This window comes from Thalassophryne amazonica, chromosome 11 (assembly GCF_902500255.1).
Source record: "Thalassophryne amazonica chromosome 11, fThaAma1.1, whole genome shotgun sequence".
Classification (NCBI taxonomy): domain Eukaryota; kingdom Metazoa; phylum Chordata; class Actinopteri; order Batrachoidiformes; family Batrachoididae; genus Thalassophryne; species Thalassophryne amazonica.
Genome location: NC_047113.1, coordinates 4,704,741 through 4,723,803, shown reverse-complemented (window position 1 = coordinate 4,723,803; position 19,063 = coordinate 4,704,741). Strand labels below are relative to the sequence as shown.

Below are 19,063 nucleotides of genomic sequence, written 5' to 3'. Positions count from 1 at the left end.
ACATATTCATCCTGCTGTAACCAGGTTTCTGTTAGGCAGAATAAATCAATATGTTGATCAATTATTATATCATTTACCAACAGGGACTTAGAAGAGAGAGACCTAATGTTTAATAGACCACATTTAACTGTTTTAGTCTGTGGTGCAGTTGAAGGTGCTATATTATTTTTTCTTTTGAATTTTTATGCTTAAATAGATTTTTGCTGGTTGTTGGTGGTCTGGGAGCAGGCACCGTCTCTACGGGGATGGGGTAATGAGGGGATGGCAGGGGAGAGAAGCTGCAGAGAGGTGTGTAAGACTACAACTCTGCTTCCTGGTCCCAACCCTGGATAGTCACGGTTTGGAGGATTTAAGAAAATTGGCCAGATTTCTAGAAATGAGAGCTGCTCCATCCAAAGTGGGATGGATGCCGTCTCTCCTAACAAGACCAGGTTTTCCCCAGAAGCTTTGCCAATTATCTATGAAGCCCACCTCATTTTTTGGACACCACTCAGACAGCCAGCAATTCAAGGAGAACAGGCGGCTAAACATGTCACTCCCGGTCCGATTGGGGAGGGGCCCAGAGAAAACTACAGAGTCCGACATTGTTTTTGCAAAGTTACACACCGATTTAATGTTAATTTTAGTGACCTCCGATTGGCGTAACCGGGTGTCATTACTGCCGACGTGAATTACAATCTTACCAAATTTACGCTTAGCCTTAGCCAGCAGTTTCAAATTTCCTTCAATGTCGCCTGCTCTGGCCCCCGGAAGACAATTGACTATGGTTGCTGGTGTCGCTAACTTCACATTTCTCAAAATAGAGTCGCCAATAACCAGAGTTTGATCCTCAGCGGGTGTGTCGTTGAGTGGGGAAAAACGGTTAGAAATGTGAACGGGTTGGCGGTGTACACGGGGCTTCTGTTTAGAACTACGCTTCCTCCTCACAGTCACCCAGTCAGCCTGCTTGGGATCTGCCAGGGGGGAACTAACGGCGGCTAAGCTACCTTGGTCCGCACCGACTACAGGGGCCTGGCTAGCTGTAGAATTTTCCACGGTGCAGAGCCGAGTCTCCAATTCGCCCAGCCTGGCCTCCAAAGCTACGAATAAGCTACACTTATTACAAGTACCATTACTGCTAAAGGAGGCCGAGGAATAACTAAACATTTCACACCCAGAGCAGAAAAGTGTGGGAGAGACAGGAGAAGCCGCCATGCTAAATCGGCTAAGAGCTAGTAGCTACGCTAACCTAGCGGATTCCTAAAAACACGCAAAGTGAATACAGCTCATACAGCTCAATATAATAAAGGTGTGAGGGACACCATATTTACTGACTGTATAAATGTTAGTCACAAAATCTAACGTACCTCAGGAAGTGTGCTGACGAGCGTGAGACCTCACCCCCTCCTCTTTCACAGACCATGCATCAAACCTGGACGTTCTCTGCATCCACTGATGATGAGATGGCTCTCGAGACGACGATCGCACCTGTCTGGTCACAAGGTCGAGTCTCTGGCAAATACACACTGTGTACTCCAGTCTTAAATGCCACCATGTTCCAATCCATGTAGATGCACCACAGCTATGATTCCTGATGAGCCGCAGGTGATCAGCCTCAGGTGATCAGGGTGAGGTCCTGATAAACTCAGCTACACAGCCACTCAGTCCCAAATGCAAGCCACCTGGAAGGAAAAACAAAAGACAGAAACAAAAAGGCAGGCAGGCCCCCCAGCCATACAACAGTACCCCACCCTCACGGGAAGCCTCCTGGCGACCACACAAACCTGGCCCAGGAGAAACACCCCCCTCCAGGGACCATGTCTGGAAACCGTATCTGCATTCATCTTCCAACAGAATCTTCATCTACAGAACGGTAGATGTCTTCTCCTCTGGCTGCATCTTTGCCCTTGTTTCTATCAGTCAATTAGCACAGGTGTGGCCAGGAGTTCTTGAACCTGTGCGGTCAGCCTTTGTCCAACCATGTTCACAGTCTGATTAGTCATAAAACAAAAAAGACAAACACAAACAACCAAAACACCTCCCCCTCCCCAGAGACCCGTTCCATCAAACCCCGGGAAGGGGAGAAAAGAAAAACAACCCAAACTTAAGCTAACAAATAAAAACACTAACACCCCCCCCAGAGGACCGTTCCATCAAACCCCGGGAAGGGGAGAAAAGAAAAACAACCCAAACTTAAGCTTGCAAATAAAACTGCTAACACCCCCCCCCCCCCCCAACGACATGTAGGGACCAACACCCCCCAGAGGACATCCTGCCAGCTCCAGGAGTAATAACCACAGCCGAGGTCCCTCTGGGATCCAACTTCACCCACGGGGACTCCCAGCGCCTCCCAGAGGACCATTCCATCAACCCCAGGAGACGCCTCCCCTCATGACCAACGGACCCAGCCCCGGCCGTCTATGGCTAGATGGACCCACAGCCCTTTCCCCCCCAGAGGACACCACAGTCAAACCCTGAGGGCGGAAACTGGGGGGAAAAACAAAAGGAGAAAAAAAAAACATACAAACAAAACAACCCCAACCCCACCCCCTTGGCGCAGTGGAAACTGGAAGCACGTCCAGTGTCACCAACCGTGACTATACCCCAGAAGCCAACCGGGAGGAGTGGAACAGCGGTTATGGCAGACGGCACAAAACGGCGCCACTCCTCCGACTTCTAAACCAGCCACCAGCTGCGGGTATATCCCACTGCCCCAAACCTCAGCCACGCCGATGGCAGACGGCTCAAAGGCGTGCTGAAGCCGGAGGTGGAACAGGGAAACAACAAACAAAAACATCCACCACTCCAGCAACGCCGACACTACGGCTCACACGGCTGGAGCCAAAGGAGAAGAGAGGGAACAAAAAAAACACCCCAAACCCCCCCCCTCCCCTCCCGGGTGCAGAGGTTACCTGGGAAACGCCCAGCATAACCAAACTGCACCACTCCAGCAACGCCGACTCTACGACTCACCCGGCTGGAGTCAGAGGAGAAGAGAGGGCATAACAAAAAGCAAAACAAAAAAAAAGAAAAAACAACCCAATTACCCCCCCATGACCTCCCAGGGAACCGTCCCATCAAACCCTGGGAGGTGAAACTGAAAGAAATAAAAAGAAAGACTAACAGACTAACATAAGGTTGCTTGGGTCCTTTTTTTTTTTTTTTTTTTTTTTTTTTTTTTTTTGACAGAACTGCAGGGTCACGACCCCAGACACTAAATAGTGTACAAATAAAAACCCCACACAAAAACCAACTCAAAAAACACCCACACAAAACTAATAAGTGATTTATACCGTCAAGCTCAAACAAATGGAACACACCTGTTCCAACTTAAGAGCTTGACGGTAATGTGACTCAGTCACCAAAGAGGGAGCCAAAGTGCTAAAAATGAAAAACCCCCTTTGGTGACAGAAAATAATTCATGCTGCTTTTCCTGTGAGCAGCACACAACCAAAAATGTGATTCAACTAAATAACACCGGAGCTGACACAACAGACGCAGTACTTATCTTCATCCGGGGAAACGGGGCTACAACTGTCACACGGGAAGCACAGCGACCCGTGCCACAGAGCTCCGCCGTGCGCGTGCACCCATTACAGACACACTCTTGCAGCTCCCGTTTAAACCTCTTATCCGGTCGGAGCGTGACGCGAAGCCATCGCCAGTCACACTCCACCACGACCCTCGGATAAGGCACACACAGGAACACGGCTGCATGAGCGCTCAAATCAGTATTCAGTAATGGGTTCTCCAACGCACACCATCCGGGCGGAGAGCACCCGCAACTGATCCGGATAACTTCTGAACGTCTGCTGCCGCCTTCCCGGCGCGTTACCGTCTCTGCTACCGCTGGGTCCGTGATGTTTGGCCAGAGACTACTGTTATGTGTCGGACGCAGCCCGGAGAACCGACCAGCGTTTGAAGGACCCAGTATAAAATAAGCAGAGCACGGTACAAAGGATAACAGAGTTTAATGAACATAACAGTGCTGTGAAAAATATAAAAGTGCGCGGTCTGGCGTGGTGGATTGTGGTGCGCTCCCAGCAGCGCTAACGGTCCGGAGCCAGAACTGGTTCGGACCCAAGGACCCCGCCGACACCCCCCAGGTGGCCGCGACAAACCGAGTCTGTGAAAGAAGGAATCATTATGTGAGTCCACACTCAACACACAGAGAGAACGCTCAAAGGTGTACAAACAGCAAACACTTCCTGGCTTAATTACTAATCAGCTTCCCACCCTGCAGGCATGGAACATCCAATTCACAAAACTCCACAGCAGTGGAAGCTGATTAAACGACTACATACAGCTCAATATAATAAAGGTGTGAGGGACACCATATTTACTGACTGTATAAATGTTAGTCACAAAATCTAACGTACCTCAGGAAGTGTGCTGACGAGCGTGAGACCTCACCCCCTCCTCTTTCACAGACCATGCATCAAACCTGGACGTTCTCTGCATCCACTGATGATGAGATGGCTCTCGAGACGACGATCTCACCCGTCTGGTCACAAGGTCGAGTCTCTGGCAAATACACACTGTGTACTCCAGTCTTAAATGCCACCATGTTCCAATCCATGTAGATGCACCACAGCTGTGAGTCCTGATGAGGCGCAGGTGATCAACCTCAGGTGATCAGGGTGAGGTCCTGATAAACTCAGCTACACAGCCACTCAGTCCCAAATGCAAGCCACCTGGAAGGAAAAACAAAAGACAGAAACAAAAAGGCAGGCAGGCCCCCCAGCCATACAACAGGTTGCCCTTAATTGTGTCTTTAGGAAGTAAAAGATGTCTTACCTTTAACCTTTATGTATCTTGCCAGCTTTTTCTGTCTTGTCATAAATGATGAAAATACAAAGTTTTCAGACAGCAAATATAGAGAATAGGTTAAAGCATTAAATTATTGGTTGCCCAGAACTTTAAAAAAAAAATGGTACCAGGTTGTTCCCCGTGTCATGAGGATTCAGAATATATGTAGTTTTTAGGGCTACATATTATAGTTTGGGAGTTTATCCCGGACAGACAGACAGACAGAATTAGTCCTTTATGTATGTAGATTTAACTGAAATTTCTGATCCAGACAACCAATGATTTATAAAGGAAAATCATGAAAATTATCAGGGGTGTCCAGACTTTCGTAAACAACAGTGTGTGTGTATAAGTCTGACACAAAAATATCAATTTGAAAAACATGACTTTTTCCAGTATCTCCAAATGAGAGACTATTATAAAAAAGCAGTACAGGTGAGTCGCTCCACGAAGGAGAGAGAAGTAGTGACTAATGACTAAAGCTTACAAAGGCAGCAATATTAGGATAATCTCTGCATTATATAAAGCACTGATGAAGGCTGATAATCATACAACTCAAGAAGTGAAAATAAAATGGGAAAAATCATTTAATATAGAAATTGATTATATGGATTGGCTTGACGTGGAAATTTCATTGTACAACTACTAGCTCTCGGACATGGGGGGAGTTTGCCTGGAAAATTTGATATAATTTTTTTCTTACATTCAAGATACAAAGTAAACAACTACAGATGCATCAGAAATGCTGGTGGAAATGTGGGAAGATAGATGTGGACCATTCTCACATTTTCTCGAAATGTTCAAAACATTTAGATTTTTGGGAAGCTGTCATTAATGTCCTGTATCAAGTTTTGGGATATGTAATTCCATTGAAACCTGAATTTTTTATTTGAATAATTTCCGAGATGGCACTATTGACAAAGGTGATGAATATTTGGTAAAGGTAATGTTAATACCAGCAAAGAAATGTATAACGAGGAAGTGGGAGAAGGTGGGCGTCAAAGGACCAACGGATCACGACGATAGAGGACATATTCTTAATGGAAAAATTAATGCACAGATTGAGACTACTGGAACCACAAATGGACAAAAAAATGAAAAAGATGGACATTGTTTAAACAAAAAAATTAATAATGCATTTTGGGTCAAAATCCGTAGAACACCACCATCTACTGGATGGGAGTATAAATAGCATCCAACTGTCACATGGTTGCCATTCGCCGCGCTGCCTGAGTCACACTTAACAAACAGAATTTTCAGTTTTCCAAATGCCATTTTTTAACAAATGAAAAAAAAAAACATATTTACAAATACACATTTATTTGTAAAAACCAACACACAAGTTACAGTAACTTGTGTGTTGTTTTTTTACAAATAAATTAAACCAACCAACCAGTGATGAAGAGTCTCATTTTCCATAATGCTTTTTGGCATCTGCGAGTGTTAATGCTCAATTTTCAGAATTACTGCATTACATTAAAACTAAAAGATATTTGTGATATTTCACTTTGTAAAAATGACAGAGTTCATGTTAATATCAATAAACCATCCAGAGTTAGTTTGGTTTTTAAGTCAAACCATGAGTCAAACCTGCTTTGCTGTTTATGCCTTTGCCACACATCGCTGTGAATATAAATATCTTTTTTTTGTTGTTGTTGTTTTTATTTATTATTTATTTTTTCTAGCAGCAGCAACCTGGCGGTCAGGCCCCTTCTGCTGGGGTCGGGTTGAGCTCAGCTCCTCATAGCTGCCTGACTGCTGCCAAAAACAGACCGGAACTAACGTGTCATTTTAGGGTTTACAAATGTTTTTGACTATTCAGCTTTACTTACTATGCCAGCAAAAAAACAGTGGACTAAACGTCAGCAAAACAAAATTTAGCGGAAGCAAATTGGTCCGCTGATGGTTTTGAAGTCAGCTGAAAAGTTAATCTGCTAACAAAAAAGTTAGCTTAGCTAATTAGCAGTTAGCGGATTAGCGGAACTGTGCCCTCCACTGCTGATGACATCTCAGTAATAAAAGCCCAAGTAGTAAAACTCGCCTAAATCATCATTGTATAAACCAGATACTCGCACTCACTGGCCAAAAATCCCAGTGCTTTTGTGGTTGTCCATGTAATAAACACCATATATAACTGATTTTGTATAAGGGAGTTTCGCTCACATTGGACAAAAGGTCCTGTCTGACCGCAGTGCATGTACAGAACAAAGCAGTCTGGACGAGCATCGTAACAGAGGAACGAAATTAAAGTTCAGCACTGACACTCACCGATTCAAGGATAGCGGGTGCTGCATTTCCATGATTAAAAGTTCGGCTGTTTGGTTTTTTTTCAAACTGTGCTCAGACCCGGGCCAGTCTGACGTGCACCTGCTACATCAGACACCACAAAAGGCTAATTACATTTTTATTAACAAAATGCTGCCTGCTGCCTGCACTGTAATATGATGTTAAGGTTCACAGATATCCCTGGGTGTGACAAACCAAACCACTTTAGATCAAAGCCCTCTGTGATGCTCTACGGAGCCTCATGTGCACCTGCTAAATGATGCAGACCATACAGGGCTATGATTTCTCACTTTTATGTGTTCACTCCATCCTTTTCCGTCATATTTTAATAGTTTTTGCAGTGTGCACACTGATTACATTCCAATCTTGGATGAACTCTGTTTGGCAGAAAAGTCCACAAATATGACCAACTTCACAACACGGAGTCAGAAAACTACAAAGTTGCTCAAATGACCTGCAATTCATGGAGGAAATTCTACACCTTACCTTTGGTTTGGAGGTTGATTGATTGTGTTGGTTCCACAGTTCGATTAGACCTGGGCCCTCTCAGTCAACACATGAAGCCCACAGCCACCAACCTTGGCGTCATTATGGACACTGATCTTAAACTGGACAGGCAGGTCAAGGTGGTTGTTAAATCCAGCTTTTATCAGCTTCGTCTTTTAACCAAAATTAAATCAATTTTATCCTTTTCTGACTTGGAGCGCGTCATGCATGCTTTTATTTCTTCACGCCTGGACTACTGCAATTCACTTTTTTATGGAATTAATCAAAATACACTTCACAGATTGCAGTTAGTCCAGAACGCTGCTGCACACCTCTTAACTGGGAGCAAAAAACATGAACATATTACACCTATTCTTGCGTCTTTGCACTGGCTCCCTGTTAATTTTAGAATTGATTTTAAAATTTTATTATTTGTTTTTAAAGTTTTAAATGGACTGGCCCCACAATATATTGTAGACCTCCTCCAAATTTACTCCCCAGCACGTGCTCTGAGGTCTGAGAGCCAGCTCCAGCTTGTGGTGCCTAGGACGAGACTTAAGACCAGGGGGAACAGGGCCTTCTCTGTGGCTGGGCCCAGACTCTGGAACACTCTGCCTCTCCACGTTCGAACAGCCCCCACAATGGAGTGTTTTAAGTCTCATCTGAAGACCCACTTTTATTCTCTGGCTTTTAGCTCTGCATGAGTTGTATGGTCCTCTGTTGTCTTTGGCCTAGTGTTTTATTTATTTATTGTTTTATTGTTTTATGTTTATTTATTTATTAGTATCTGAGTGGGTTTATTGTTTTGTATAGTTGTATAATCATTTTTATGTGCAGCACTTTGGAAACTGTTCTGTTGTTTAAATGTGCTATATAAATAAAGTGGATTGGATTGGATTGGATTGATTATAGAAAGAAGAGATCATTGAGGGACAAATTAATCCAGAAAAAGCATAATCCATAAAAATTGCATAAAGATGTAACTGAGAACTTTAAAACTGTCACTTTTCACACACTCTTTATCAGCGGGAAAATTATAAAATAATGTACCCCAGAGACCTTCTTTTGATAGTTGTGGAATCGTATGCACATCAATGAAACGCCATGTTGGTATAATTTGTGTAGACAGTCGTAAATAAAGTGAAAGAGCACATTTGCCGTTCATGCAATGCAATAGTTGCCATCCAGTATGGCTGCGTGACCACATACCACGTAATCCGTGGTGTCACCTGCACACCATCTGTTAATTTGCACTGACAAGGGGCAGGACTGCTTTCTAATTGCTGATAAGATTTCAGCTGGTGTCTTGGCTTTTCATGCTTTTTTGCACCTCCCTTTCTTCAGCTGTATTAATGCTTTTTTCCTGTGCCATTTCACATTACTACACATAGCTTGAATTCTGAACATCTACGATTTGATTTCTTTGTGTGTGTGGGTTACTTGGGTTGTTACTGACATCTGGTGAAAATTTCATGTCAGTAGCTCCGTTAGAACTATATATACTGAGAATGATGTGTTCAATAGGTATTAAAGGCACTGCGCTGCGGTGGTTTGAATCATATTTGTCTAATAGATTACAGTTTGTTCATGTAAATGGGGAATCTTCTTCACAGACTAAAGTTAATTATGGAGTTCCACAAGGTTCTGTGCTAGGACCAATTTTATTCACTTTATACATGCTTCCCTTAGGCAGTATTATTAGACGGTATTGCTTAAATTTTCATTGTTACGCAGATGATACCCAGCTTTATCTATCCATGAAGCCAGAGGACACACACCAATTAGCTAAACTGCAGGATTGTCTTACAGACATAAAGACATGGATGACCTCTAATTTCCTGCTTTTAAACTCAGATAAAACTGAAGTTATTGTACTTGGCCCCCACAAATCTTAGAAGCATGGTGTCTAACCAGATCTTTACTCTGGATGGCATTTTCCCTGACCTCTAGTAATACTGTGAGAAATCTTGGAGTCATTTTTGATCAGGATATGTCATTCAAAGCGCATATTAAACAAATATGTAGGACCTGCCTTTTGCATTTACGCAATATCTCTAAAATCAGAAAGGTCTTGTCTCAGAGTGATGCTGAAAAACTAATTCATGCATTTATTTCCTCTAGGCTGGACTATTGTAATTCTTTATTATCAGGTTTGTCCTAAAAGTTCCCTAAAAAGCCTTCAGTTAATTCAAAATGCTGCAGCTAGAGTACTGACGGGGAACTAGCAGGAGAGAGCATATCTCACCGTGTTGGCCTCTCTTCATTGGCTTCCTGTTAATTCTAGAATAGAATTTAAAATTCTTCTTCTTACTTATAAGGTTTTGAATAATCAGGTCCCATCTTATCTCAGGGACCTCATAGTACCATATCACCCTAATAGAGCGCTTCGCTCTCAGACTGCAGGCTTACTTGTAGTTCCTAGGGTTTGTAAGAGTAGAATGGGAGGCAGAGCCTTCAGCTTTCAGGCTCCTCTCCTGTGGAACCAGCTCCCAATTCAGATCAGGGAGACAGATACCCTCTCTACTTTTAAGATTAGGCTTAAAACTTTCCTTTTCGCTAAGGCTTATAGTTAGGGCTGGATCGGGTGACCCTGGACTATCCCTTGGTTATGCTGCTTTAGACGTAGACTGTGGGGGGGTTCCCATGATGCACTGTTTCTTTCTCTTTTTGCTCTGTATGCATCACTCCGACTTAATCATTAGTGATCGATCTCTGCCCCCCTCCACAGCATGTCTTTTTCCTGGTTCTTTCCCTCAGCCCCAACCAGTCTCAGCAGAAGACTGCCCCTCCCTGAGCCTGGTTCTGCTGGAGGTTTCTTCCTGTTAAGAGGGAGTTTTTCCTTCCCACTGTTGCCAAGTGCTTGCTCACAGGGGGTCGTTTTGACCGTTGGGGTTTTTAATAATTATTGTATGGCCTTGCCTTACAATATAAAGCGCCTTGGGGCAACTGTTTGTTGTGATTTGGCGCTATATAAAAAAAAAGTTGATTGATTGATTGAATACTTATTTTACCCGCTGTAACTTCTTTTGGCTTCTAACATTATTGCTCATGGTAGGCCAAATATGCATCCACATATTGATTTGAAGTTTTACAGTTCCACCTGACACAGCTCCAAATTTACATGGAAAATGGGACGTGGTGGTGTTGAACCGGGAAACATCTGTTTTGGAAACAAGTGCTGTAGTTTCTTGAAACACTGCTTCAGAAGCTTTAACAAGTATCCAGGCAGGCTGAGTCAGGTCAGCCGGACCTGTTTAGTTCCATGTCTTCAAGGATACCATGACCTGGATGTCTGAGAATCTCCTCAGACATCTCTTTGGATAAGTATTTCCATCAGTGTCTAGAATCTTCTTGCTGTTGAATGAGTTGTAAACTGCTGACACACTGAAAGTCTGACAATGTGAATACAAATGCAATTTATGTTGTACTGTAGCTGTATTTTAAATTGATATTACATCAACAATAAGTCGACACTCTAACTTAACACACATACTGTATTCGTTGATAAAATATGTGCAGTCGGGGGAAAGTAAGTAAGTTTTTAGCCAAGGTGTGTGTACCTTTAATGTTGTAACATTTTTATTTATTTTTGTCTCTTTCATCTGGATGTGATTGTCTTTGTTGTTTTTTTTGTCAGTGCTATGCACAGCGCCAAGCAAGTACACAGTCGTGGATGCCACAGGAGCTGTGAAGCCACAGTGTTGTGTTGACATGTGAGTTTATTTTTCATACAGTGGAGTCACAACTAAGGTCATAGAGTTTGTCTCACTGAATTCTATCCATGTTTTCATGGATTATCATCACTTACTTTTCCAAATATTAACTCACAGGATGCTGACAACTTTTATTGCATGTGTTCAGTCAGCTGTTTGTCTACAAATAAGACTTTTGTCTCTCCCTTTGAGATTCCTGTATGTGTTCTGTCACACCTTGTATTGCTTCTGTCCCACATTTAAGAAACTGTCTGTCCCGTAGTTTACTTAATAGCTTTCTGTGCCCACTCAGAGTGATCAGACACAGAGACGTGCGGGCATGTCATTATGGAGTGTACGACAAGTTCCGGCTGCAGGTGTCAGAGCAGAGCCAGCGTAAAGCTCTGGGGCGTAAAGAGGTGACGGCCACGCTGCGTCCATCAGCCTCACATGAGACGATGAGCCCTCGTCCCCAAGATGACGAACGAAGAATCAAAGAGCAGCTGGCAGACAGCGAGTTCTTTGAACAGTCTGCCTTTCAGACAGGTAGGCTAGAGGCCTGTCGTTTGCCCACTAGGTGGAGGCAAAAGCCCATAAATCTTAAAAAACGTGTGAGGCTTTTAGAACATTGGACTTGACTTCATGTGATCAACTGGATGCATTAGCTGTCATATAAATATGACATTCATAAATATAGGAAGGCAATAATAATAATAATATTATAAAGCATTAGTTGTAATAACGTTCTAAATCGTATTTTATCTTGTGGAAGACTGTTCATGCACTTTGTTTCTTGATTATTTACTTTTGCAGGTACTGTATTATCCCACTTGTTTACATAACTGTGTAAAATGAAAACGTTTCATAAGCTATAACAAGGAGAAATACGATTACTGAAGTATTCACTTTTTGGATGCCATCTGAAGTCAAAAGTGAAGCCAAAGCCTCAATATATCCATCTTATTATGTACATTTTATTGGTTTATGACAGTGGTTTATCAGCATTTTCAGCATATTTACCTAAATATTTGTAACTGTAGCTGCATTTAGCTTATCAACAGCACAACCTGTGTACATATATCACAAACACCACATTCTTTTATTTTTAGCATTATTTAAGTCACACGTAACCAAGCGAAATATCTTTGTGGTTGTAGGTTGGGTTTGAACACCTGACTTCTGACTCACAAGAGTAATGTGCTACTAGGTCAGCCAAAAGGGATCTCTGTGACGGTCCACACTAGCCAGGCTAGTGGGAACATATTTCAATCTGGATTTCAATTTGCTACATATCTACTGTATTTTCCGGACTATAAGTCACACCGGAGTATAAGTCGCACCAGCCACTATATCCATTATAAAGAAAAATAAATAAGTCGAACTGGACTATAAGTTGCATGGACATACAGGTACGTTAACATAACATGAACAGTTCAGATGATAATATTGTGACGGCTACCGTTTTCGGATGCATATTTCACTAGTCGTAACTTGTAATCTGCAGAGTACGATTTTCTTTTTGGTGGCATTTTTTTGGGCCTTCTCCATTGTCTTGTTAAGTTATCAGTAATGTTGAAAATTTTTTTTTCTATGGTAGTCAGAAGTCGCAGGAACAGTCACACAAGCCTTGAGCGCCCTCTTGTGAGCTGCATTTTACCTATGGATATGTTTGTATTTTGCGGACCACATTGCGAGCCGAACCATAACCTGCACCATCGCTGAACGGTTCTTTTCTAACATATTTATTTTTAAGGATATGATTCCTTCTTTATGTTCTCTGATGCCATATACCAACACAGTGCAGAGTAGCTACCTAAACTCTGTAAGTGAGATAGAGTATCTCGTCAATAGTTTTACTTCCTCATTGAAGACAACTTTGGATGCTGTAGCTCCTCTGAAAAAGAGAGCTTTAAATCAGAAGTGCCTGACTCCGTGGCATAACTCACAAACTCGCAGCTTAAAGCAGATAACCCATAAGTTGGAGAGGAAATGGCGTCTCACTAATTTAGAAGATCTTCACTTAGCCTGGAAAAAGAGTCTGTTGCTCTATAAAAAAGCCCTCCGTAAAGCTAGGACATCTTACTACTCATCACTAATTGAAGAAAATAAGAACAGCCCCAGGTTTCTTTTCAGCCCTGTAGCCAGGCTGACAAAGAGTCAGAGCTCTATTGAGCCGAGTATTCCTTTAACTTTAACTAGTAATGACTTCATGACTTTCTTTGCTAATAAAATTTTAACTATTAGAGAAAAAATTACTTATAACCATCCCAAAGACGTATCGTTATCTTTGGCTGCTTTCAGTGATGCCGGTATTTGGTTAGACTCTCTCTCCGATTGTTCTGTCTGAGTTATTTTCATTAGTTACTTCCTCCAAACCATCAACATGTCTATTAGACCCCATTCCTACCAGGCTGCTCAAGGAAGCCCTACCATTATTTAATGCTTCGATCTTAAATATGATCAATCTATCTTTATTAGTTGGCTATGTACCACAGGCTTTTAAGGTGGCAGTAATTAAACTATTACTTAAAAAGCCATCACTTGACCCAGCTATCTTAGCTAATTATAGGCCAATCTCCAACCTTCCTTTTCTCTCAAAAATTCTTGAAAGGGTAGTTGTAAAACAGCTAACTGATCATCTGCAGAGGAATGGTCTATTTGAAGAGTTTCAGTCAGGTTTTAGAATTCATCATAGTACAGAAACAGCATTAGTGAAGGTTACAAATGATCTTCTTATGGCCTCAGACAGTGGACTCATCTCTGTGCTTGTTCTGTTAGACCTCAGTGCTGCTTTTGATACTGTTGACCATAAAATTTTATTACAGAGATTAGAGCATGCCATAGGTATTAAAGGCACTGCGGTGCGGTGGTTTGAATCATATTTATCTAATAGATTACAATTTGTTCATGTAAATGGGGAATCTTCTTCACAGACTAAGGTTAATTATGGAGTTCCACAAGGTTCTGTGCTAGGACCAATTTTATTCCTTTCCTTCCCACTGTAGCCAAGTGCTTGCTCACAGGGGGTCGTTTTGACCGTTGGGGTTTTACATAATTATTGTATGGCCTTGCCTTACAATATAAAGCGCCTTGGGGCAACTGTTTGTTGTGATTTGGCGCTATATAAAAAAATTGATTGATTGATTGATTGATTCACTTTATACATGCTTCCCTTAGGCAGTATTATTAGATGGCATTGCTCAAATTTTCATTGTTACGCAGATGATACCCAGCTTTATCTATCCATGAAGCCAGAGGACACACACCAATTAGCTAAACTGCAGGATTGTCTTACAGACATAAAGACATGGATGACCTCTAATTTCCTGCTTTTAAACTCAGATAAGACTGAAGTTATTGTACTTGGCCCCACAAATCTTAGAAACATGGTGTCTAACCAGATCCTTACTCTGGATGGCATTACCCTGACCTCTAGTAATACTGTGAGAAATCTTGGCGTCATTTTTGATCAGGATATGTCATTCAATGCGCATATTAAACAAATATGTAGGACTGCTTTTTTGCATTTATGCAATATCTCTAAAATTAGAAAGGTCTTGTCTCAGAAAACTAATTCATGCATTTATTTCCTCTAGGCTGGACTATTGTAATTCATTATTATCAGGTTGTCCTAAAAGTTCCCTGAAAAGCCTTCAGTTAATTCAAAATGCTGCAGCTAGAGTACTGACGGGGACTAGAAGGAGAGAGCATATCTCACCCATATTGGCCTCTCTTCACTGGCTTCCTGTTAATTCTAGAATAGAATTTAAAATTCTTCTTCTAAACTTATAAGGTTTTGAATAATCAGGTCCCATCTTATCTTAGGGACCTCATAGTACCGTATCACCCCAATAGAGCGCTTCGCTCTCAGACTGCAGGCTTACTTGCAGTTCCTAGGGTTTGTAAGAGTAGAATGGGAGGCAGAGCCTTCAGCTTTCAGGCTCCTCTCCTGTGGAACCAGCTCCCAATTCAGATCAGGGAGACAGACACCCTCTCTACTTTTAAGATTAGGCTTAAAACTTTCCTTTTTGCTAAAGCTTATAGTTAGGGCTGGATCAGGTGACCCTGAACCATCCCTTAGTTATGCTGCTATAGACTTAGACTGCTGGGGGGTTCCCATGATGCACTGAGTGTTTCTTTCTCTTTTTGCTCTGTATGCACCACTCTGCATTTAATCATTAGTGATTGATCTCTGCTCCTCTCCACAGCATGTCTTTTTCCTGGTTCTCTCCCTCATCCCCAACCAGTCCCAGCAGAGGACTGCCCCTCCCTGAGCGTGGTTCTGCTGGAGGTTTCTTCCTGTTAAAAGGGAGTTTTTCCTTCCCACTGTCGCCAAGTGCTTGCTCACAGGGGGTCGTTTTGACCGTTGGGGTTTTTACGTAATTATTGTATGGCCTTGCCTTACAATATAAAGCGCCTTGGGGCAACTGTTTGTTGTGATTTGGCGCTATATAAATAAAATTGATTTGATTTGATTTGATATTACCCGCTGTGGACCATAGTACACACCAGGTGTCAGCTGCCGATGTTCGTGCAGCACCTACCTGCGCAGCTCATGACCTCCCCGTGGTGTCGACGCTAATCTTCCGCCGTCGCTCACCCAGTGCTCCCACGCAGCTCTCAGCGTCAACTTAAACACTCTGCTCACACTGATATCCAGGGGTTGAAGCTGTTTTGTTAGTCCTGGAATAACAGTAAGCACCGTGTTCAGTTGAGTTTAGTTTATCAGTTTAGTTTATTGCCATTTGCAATAGAAAAACCACATTGGAATTAAAAAAATTGCGAACAGATCTCAGTGCACATCAAACACACTAACACAAGCCATTCTTTCAACATGTACAGCATGATTAAAACACCTCAAGCCACATAAAAATTTCAAAAGAAGGTATTCAAAGTCAATAAATAGTAGTTTAAAAATATCAAAAACGTAAGTGCCCGTGCAGATCCAAAGTGCTTTACTATAGTGCATTGTTTAAAATTTTCACAGCCTGTGGGAAAAAAAACTCCTGCTATGGCGGGATATTGTGCTTTTAATGGCACAATACCTTCTGCCAGAGGGAAGCAGGTCAAAAAAGTCACTGGTCGGATGATGAGATGGGTCATTAGTGATCGATAATGCCCGAGAAAGAAGTCTTTTTTTTATAAATGTCATCCAGATTGGGCAGCTCCACACCTGCAGTCCTGCTGGCCGAGCGGACACCTTTGTGCAGTGCTCGTTTTTCTTTGTTTGTGGCGTTACCACACCACACTGTGACGGCTCCTGTGAGGACACTCTCAATAGCACAGCGATAAAAGTTTGTCAGAATTTGTTTGTTTGGGGTGAAAGCCTTCAACTTGCATAAAAAGAACAAACGCTGACGGGATTTTTTAACAATAGTAGTAGTGTTTGAGTTCCAGCTTAAATTATTTGAAAGAGTCACACCCAAAAATTTGCAGCTTTCTACCCTTTGCACCTCAACATTATTGATACGGATAGGCTTATGAGAGCTGTGTCCATAATCAATGACGAGCTCGCACGTTTTTGAGGTATTCAATTTCAAGTTGTTTTGTTTGCTCTACAGAACTATTTTTTCCACCTCTGATCTATAGTGCGAGTCATCATTGGCATGAATGAGACTGATTGTAGTTGTGTCATCTGCATACTTAATAATCAGATTGTTGGGGATTAGAAGCAACACAATCATAGGTGTACAAGGTATACAGCAATGGGCTTAGTATGCATCCCTATGGAGAGCCAGTGTTTACAATAAGTTCATCAGAGACGCAGTCATTAACCTTAACCCTTTGAGGCCTGCCAGACAAAACAAGGAGGAGGCAAAAGTGTTTCACACGCTGTTTCACACACTGTTTCACAATCATTGTCTGTGTCAGGTGGGCCTGGGTGAGGTGAGGAATATGCGTCCAATGTTCTGTTCTCTGATTGGTTATCATGACCAGCGTGACTTATAGGGCAGGTGCCATACTACAGTGCCCATGATGCATTGCATTTCCGTTTCCGGTGGCCATTTTAAAACATAGAGCGACTCTGTCACCTAAAATTGTTTTATTACGGTAAATTAATTGAGAATCTACCGGTATATTTTTCATTTATAAGTCGCTCTGGAGTATAGGTCAAAACGTAAAAAAGTGCGACTTATAGTCCGAAAAATACGGTAGCTTGGTTTGTGGGGTTTCCCCTTTGGATGAACTGGCAACACGTTGCTCTCATAAGCAAAATGTCTAATGTTAAAACTCCACTGGGAGCCACAGATACATGGTAAATGGACTGCATTTATATAACGCTTTTCCATCTGCATCAGAAGCTCAAAGTGCTTTACAATTATGCCTGACATTCCCCCAAACACACACAGTGATGTTAGGGTGCTGCCATGCAAGACGCTCACTACACACCGGGAGCAACTCGGGGATTAAGGACCTTACCCAAGAGCCCTTAGTGATTTTCCGGTCTGGCTGGGTTTTGAACTGAGGATCTTCTGGTCTGAAGTTCAAGGCTTAACCACAAGACCATTACCTCCCTAATATGTCTCTTAGTTCCACATATGCCCTCACATTTAAATGCAAAACAAATAAATCTGTCAGTCAGGTTTCCATTAAATGCAGTAATCAGGAAATATGATGATGAGACATTGTGTGTATCTTCCAGAGAGCCGGCCTGTTGCTGCAGGACCCAGTGTGCTGACGGTGCTCCTTGGGCTGGTGTGTATGGCCGCCCTGATGCTCCCCACACTGGGGGAACAAGAATCTACTGTGCCTGTCTACCTCCACTTAACTGTTAACAAGAAACTAGTAGCTGCTTATGTTCTTGGTGAGTTTAAGTTTCACACCAACTCAACAAATGGACAGAATGAGTTTACAAAACTTTACAAATGCTTTTTGTAGTTTACCCAACGACACTTCAAGAGAACTTGGTCAGTAGTTTGTTTTTGAATGAATGAATGAATGAATGAAAACTGTTTATTTCGAACATTTGATACAACAACAATTACAAGATAGATCAGTAAAGACAACAACAAAAAAGTTCCTACTGTGTACCCAACATGTCCGAAAAGGGGTAGGGTGAAGCATCAGCTTATTTATCCCTACCCCTTCTTCCCCACAACCAGTGATACCCTTACCACATATACACAGATTCCTACACACCTAAACCAATATCAATATATATATATATATATATCAACATACATACACACATATATACCTACATACACACATATACACACATCAATCAATCAATCAATTTTTTTTATATAGCGCCAAATCACAACAAACAGTTGCCCCAAGGCACTTTATATTGTAAGGCAAGGCCATACAATAATTATGTAAAACCCCAACGGTCAAAACGACCCCCTGTGAGCAAGACTTGGCTACAGTGGGAAGGAAAAACTCCCTTTTAACAGGAAGAAACCTCCAGCAGAACCAGGCTCAGGGAGGGGCAGTCTTCTGCTGGGACTGGTGGGGCTGAGGGAGAGAACCAGGAAAAAGACATGCTGTGGAGGGGAGCAGAGATCGATCACTAATGATTAAATGCAGAGTGGTGCATACAGAGCAAAAAGAGAAAGAAACAGTGCATCATGGGAACCCCCCAGCAGTCTACGTCTATAGCAGCATAACTAAGGGATGGTTCAGGGTCACCTGATCCAGCCCTAACTATAAGCTTTGCAAAAAGGAAAGTTTTAAGCCTAATCTTAAAAGTAGAGAGGGTGTCTGTCTGCCTGATCTGAATTGGGAGCTGGTTCCAGAGGAGAGGAGCCTGAAAGCTGAAGGCTCTGCTTCCCATTCTACTCTTACAAACCCTAGGAACTATAAGTAAG

The 19,063-nt window shown here is 42.4% G+C and overlaps 1 protein-coding gene across 3 annotated transcripts in view; it reads left to right on the top strand.

Moving 5' to 3' along the window:
* Positions 1-19,063, top strand: part of mospd1 (motile sperm domain containing 1) — a 51,903-nt gene that overhangs the window by 25,851 nt on the left and 6,989 nt on the right. For all 3 annotated transcript variants that reach the window (XM_034182128.1, XM_034182130.1, XM_034182129.1), the window contains 3 exons: positions 11,198-11,273; positions 11,566-11,798; positions 17,896-18,057. In XM_034182128.1, the coding sequence (XP_034038019.1) occupies positions 11,198-11,273; positions 11,566-11,798; positions 17,896-18,057 (471 nt within the window). The remainder of the gene's footprint in view (positions 1-11,197; positions 11,274-11,565; positions 11,799-17,895; positions 18,058-19,063) is intronic.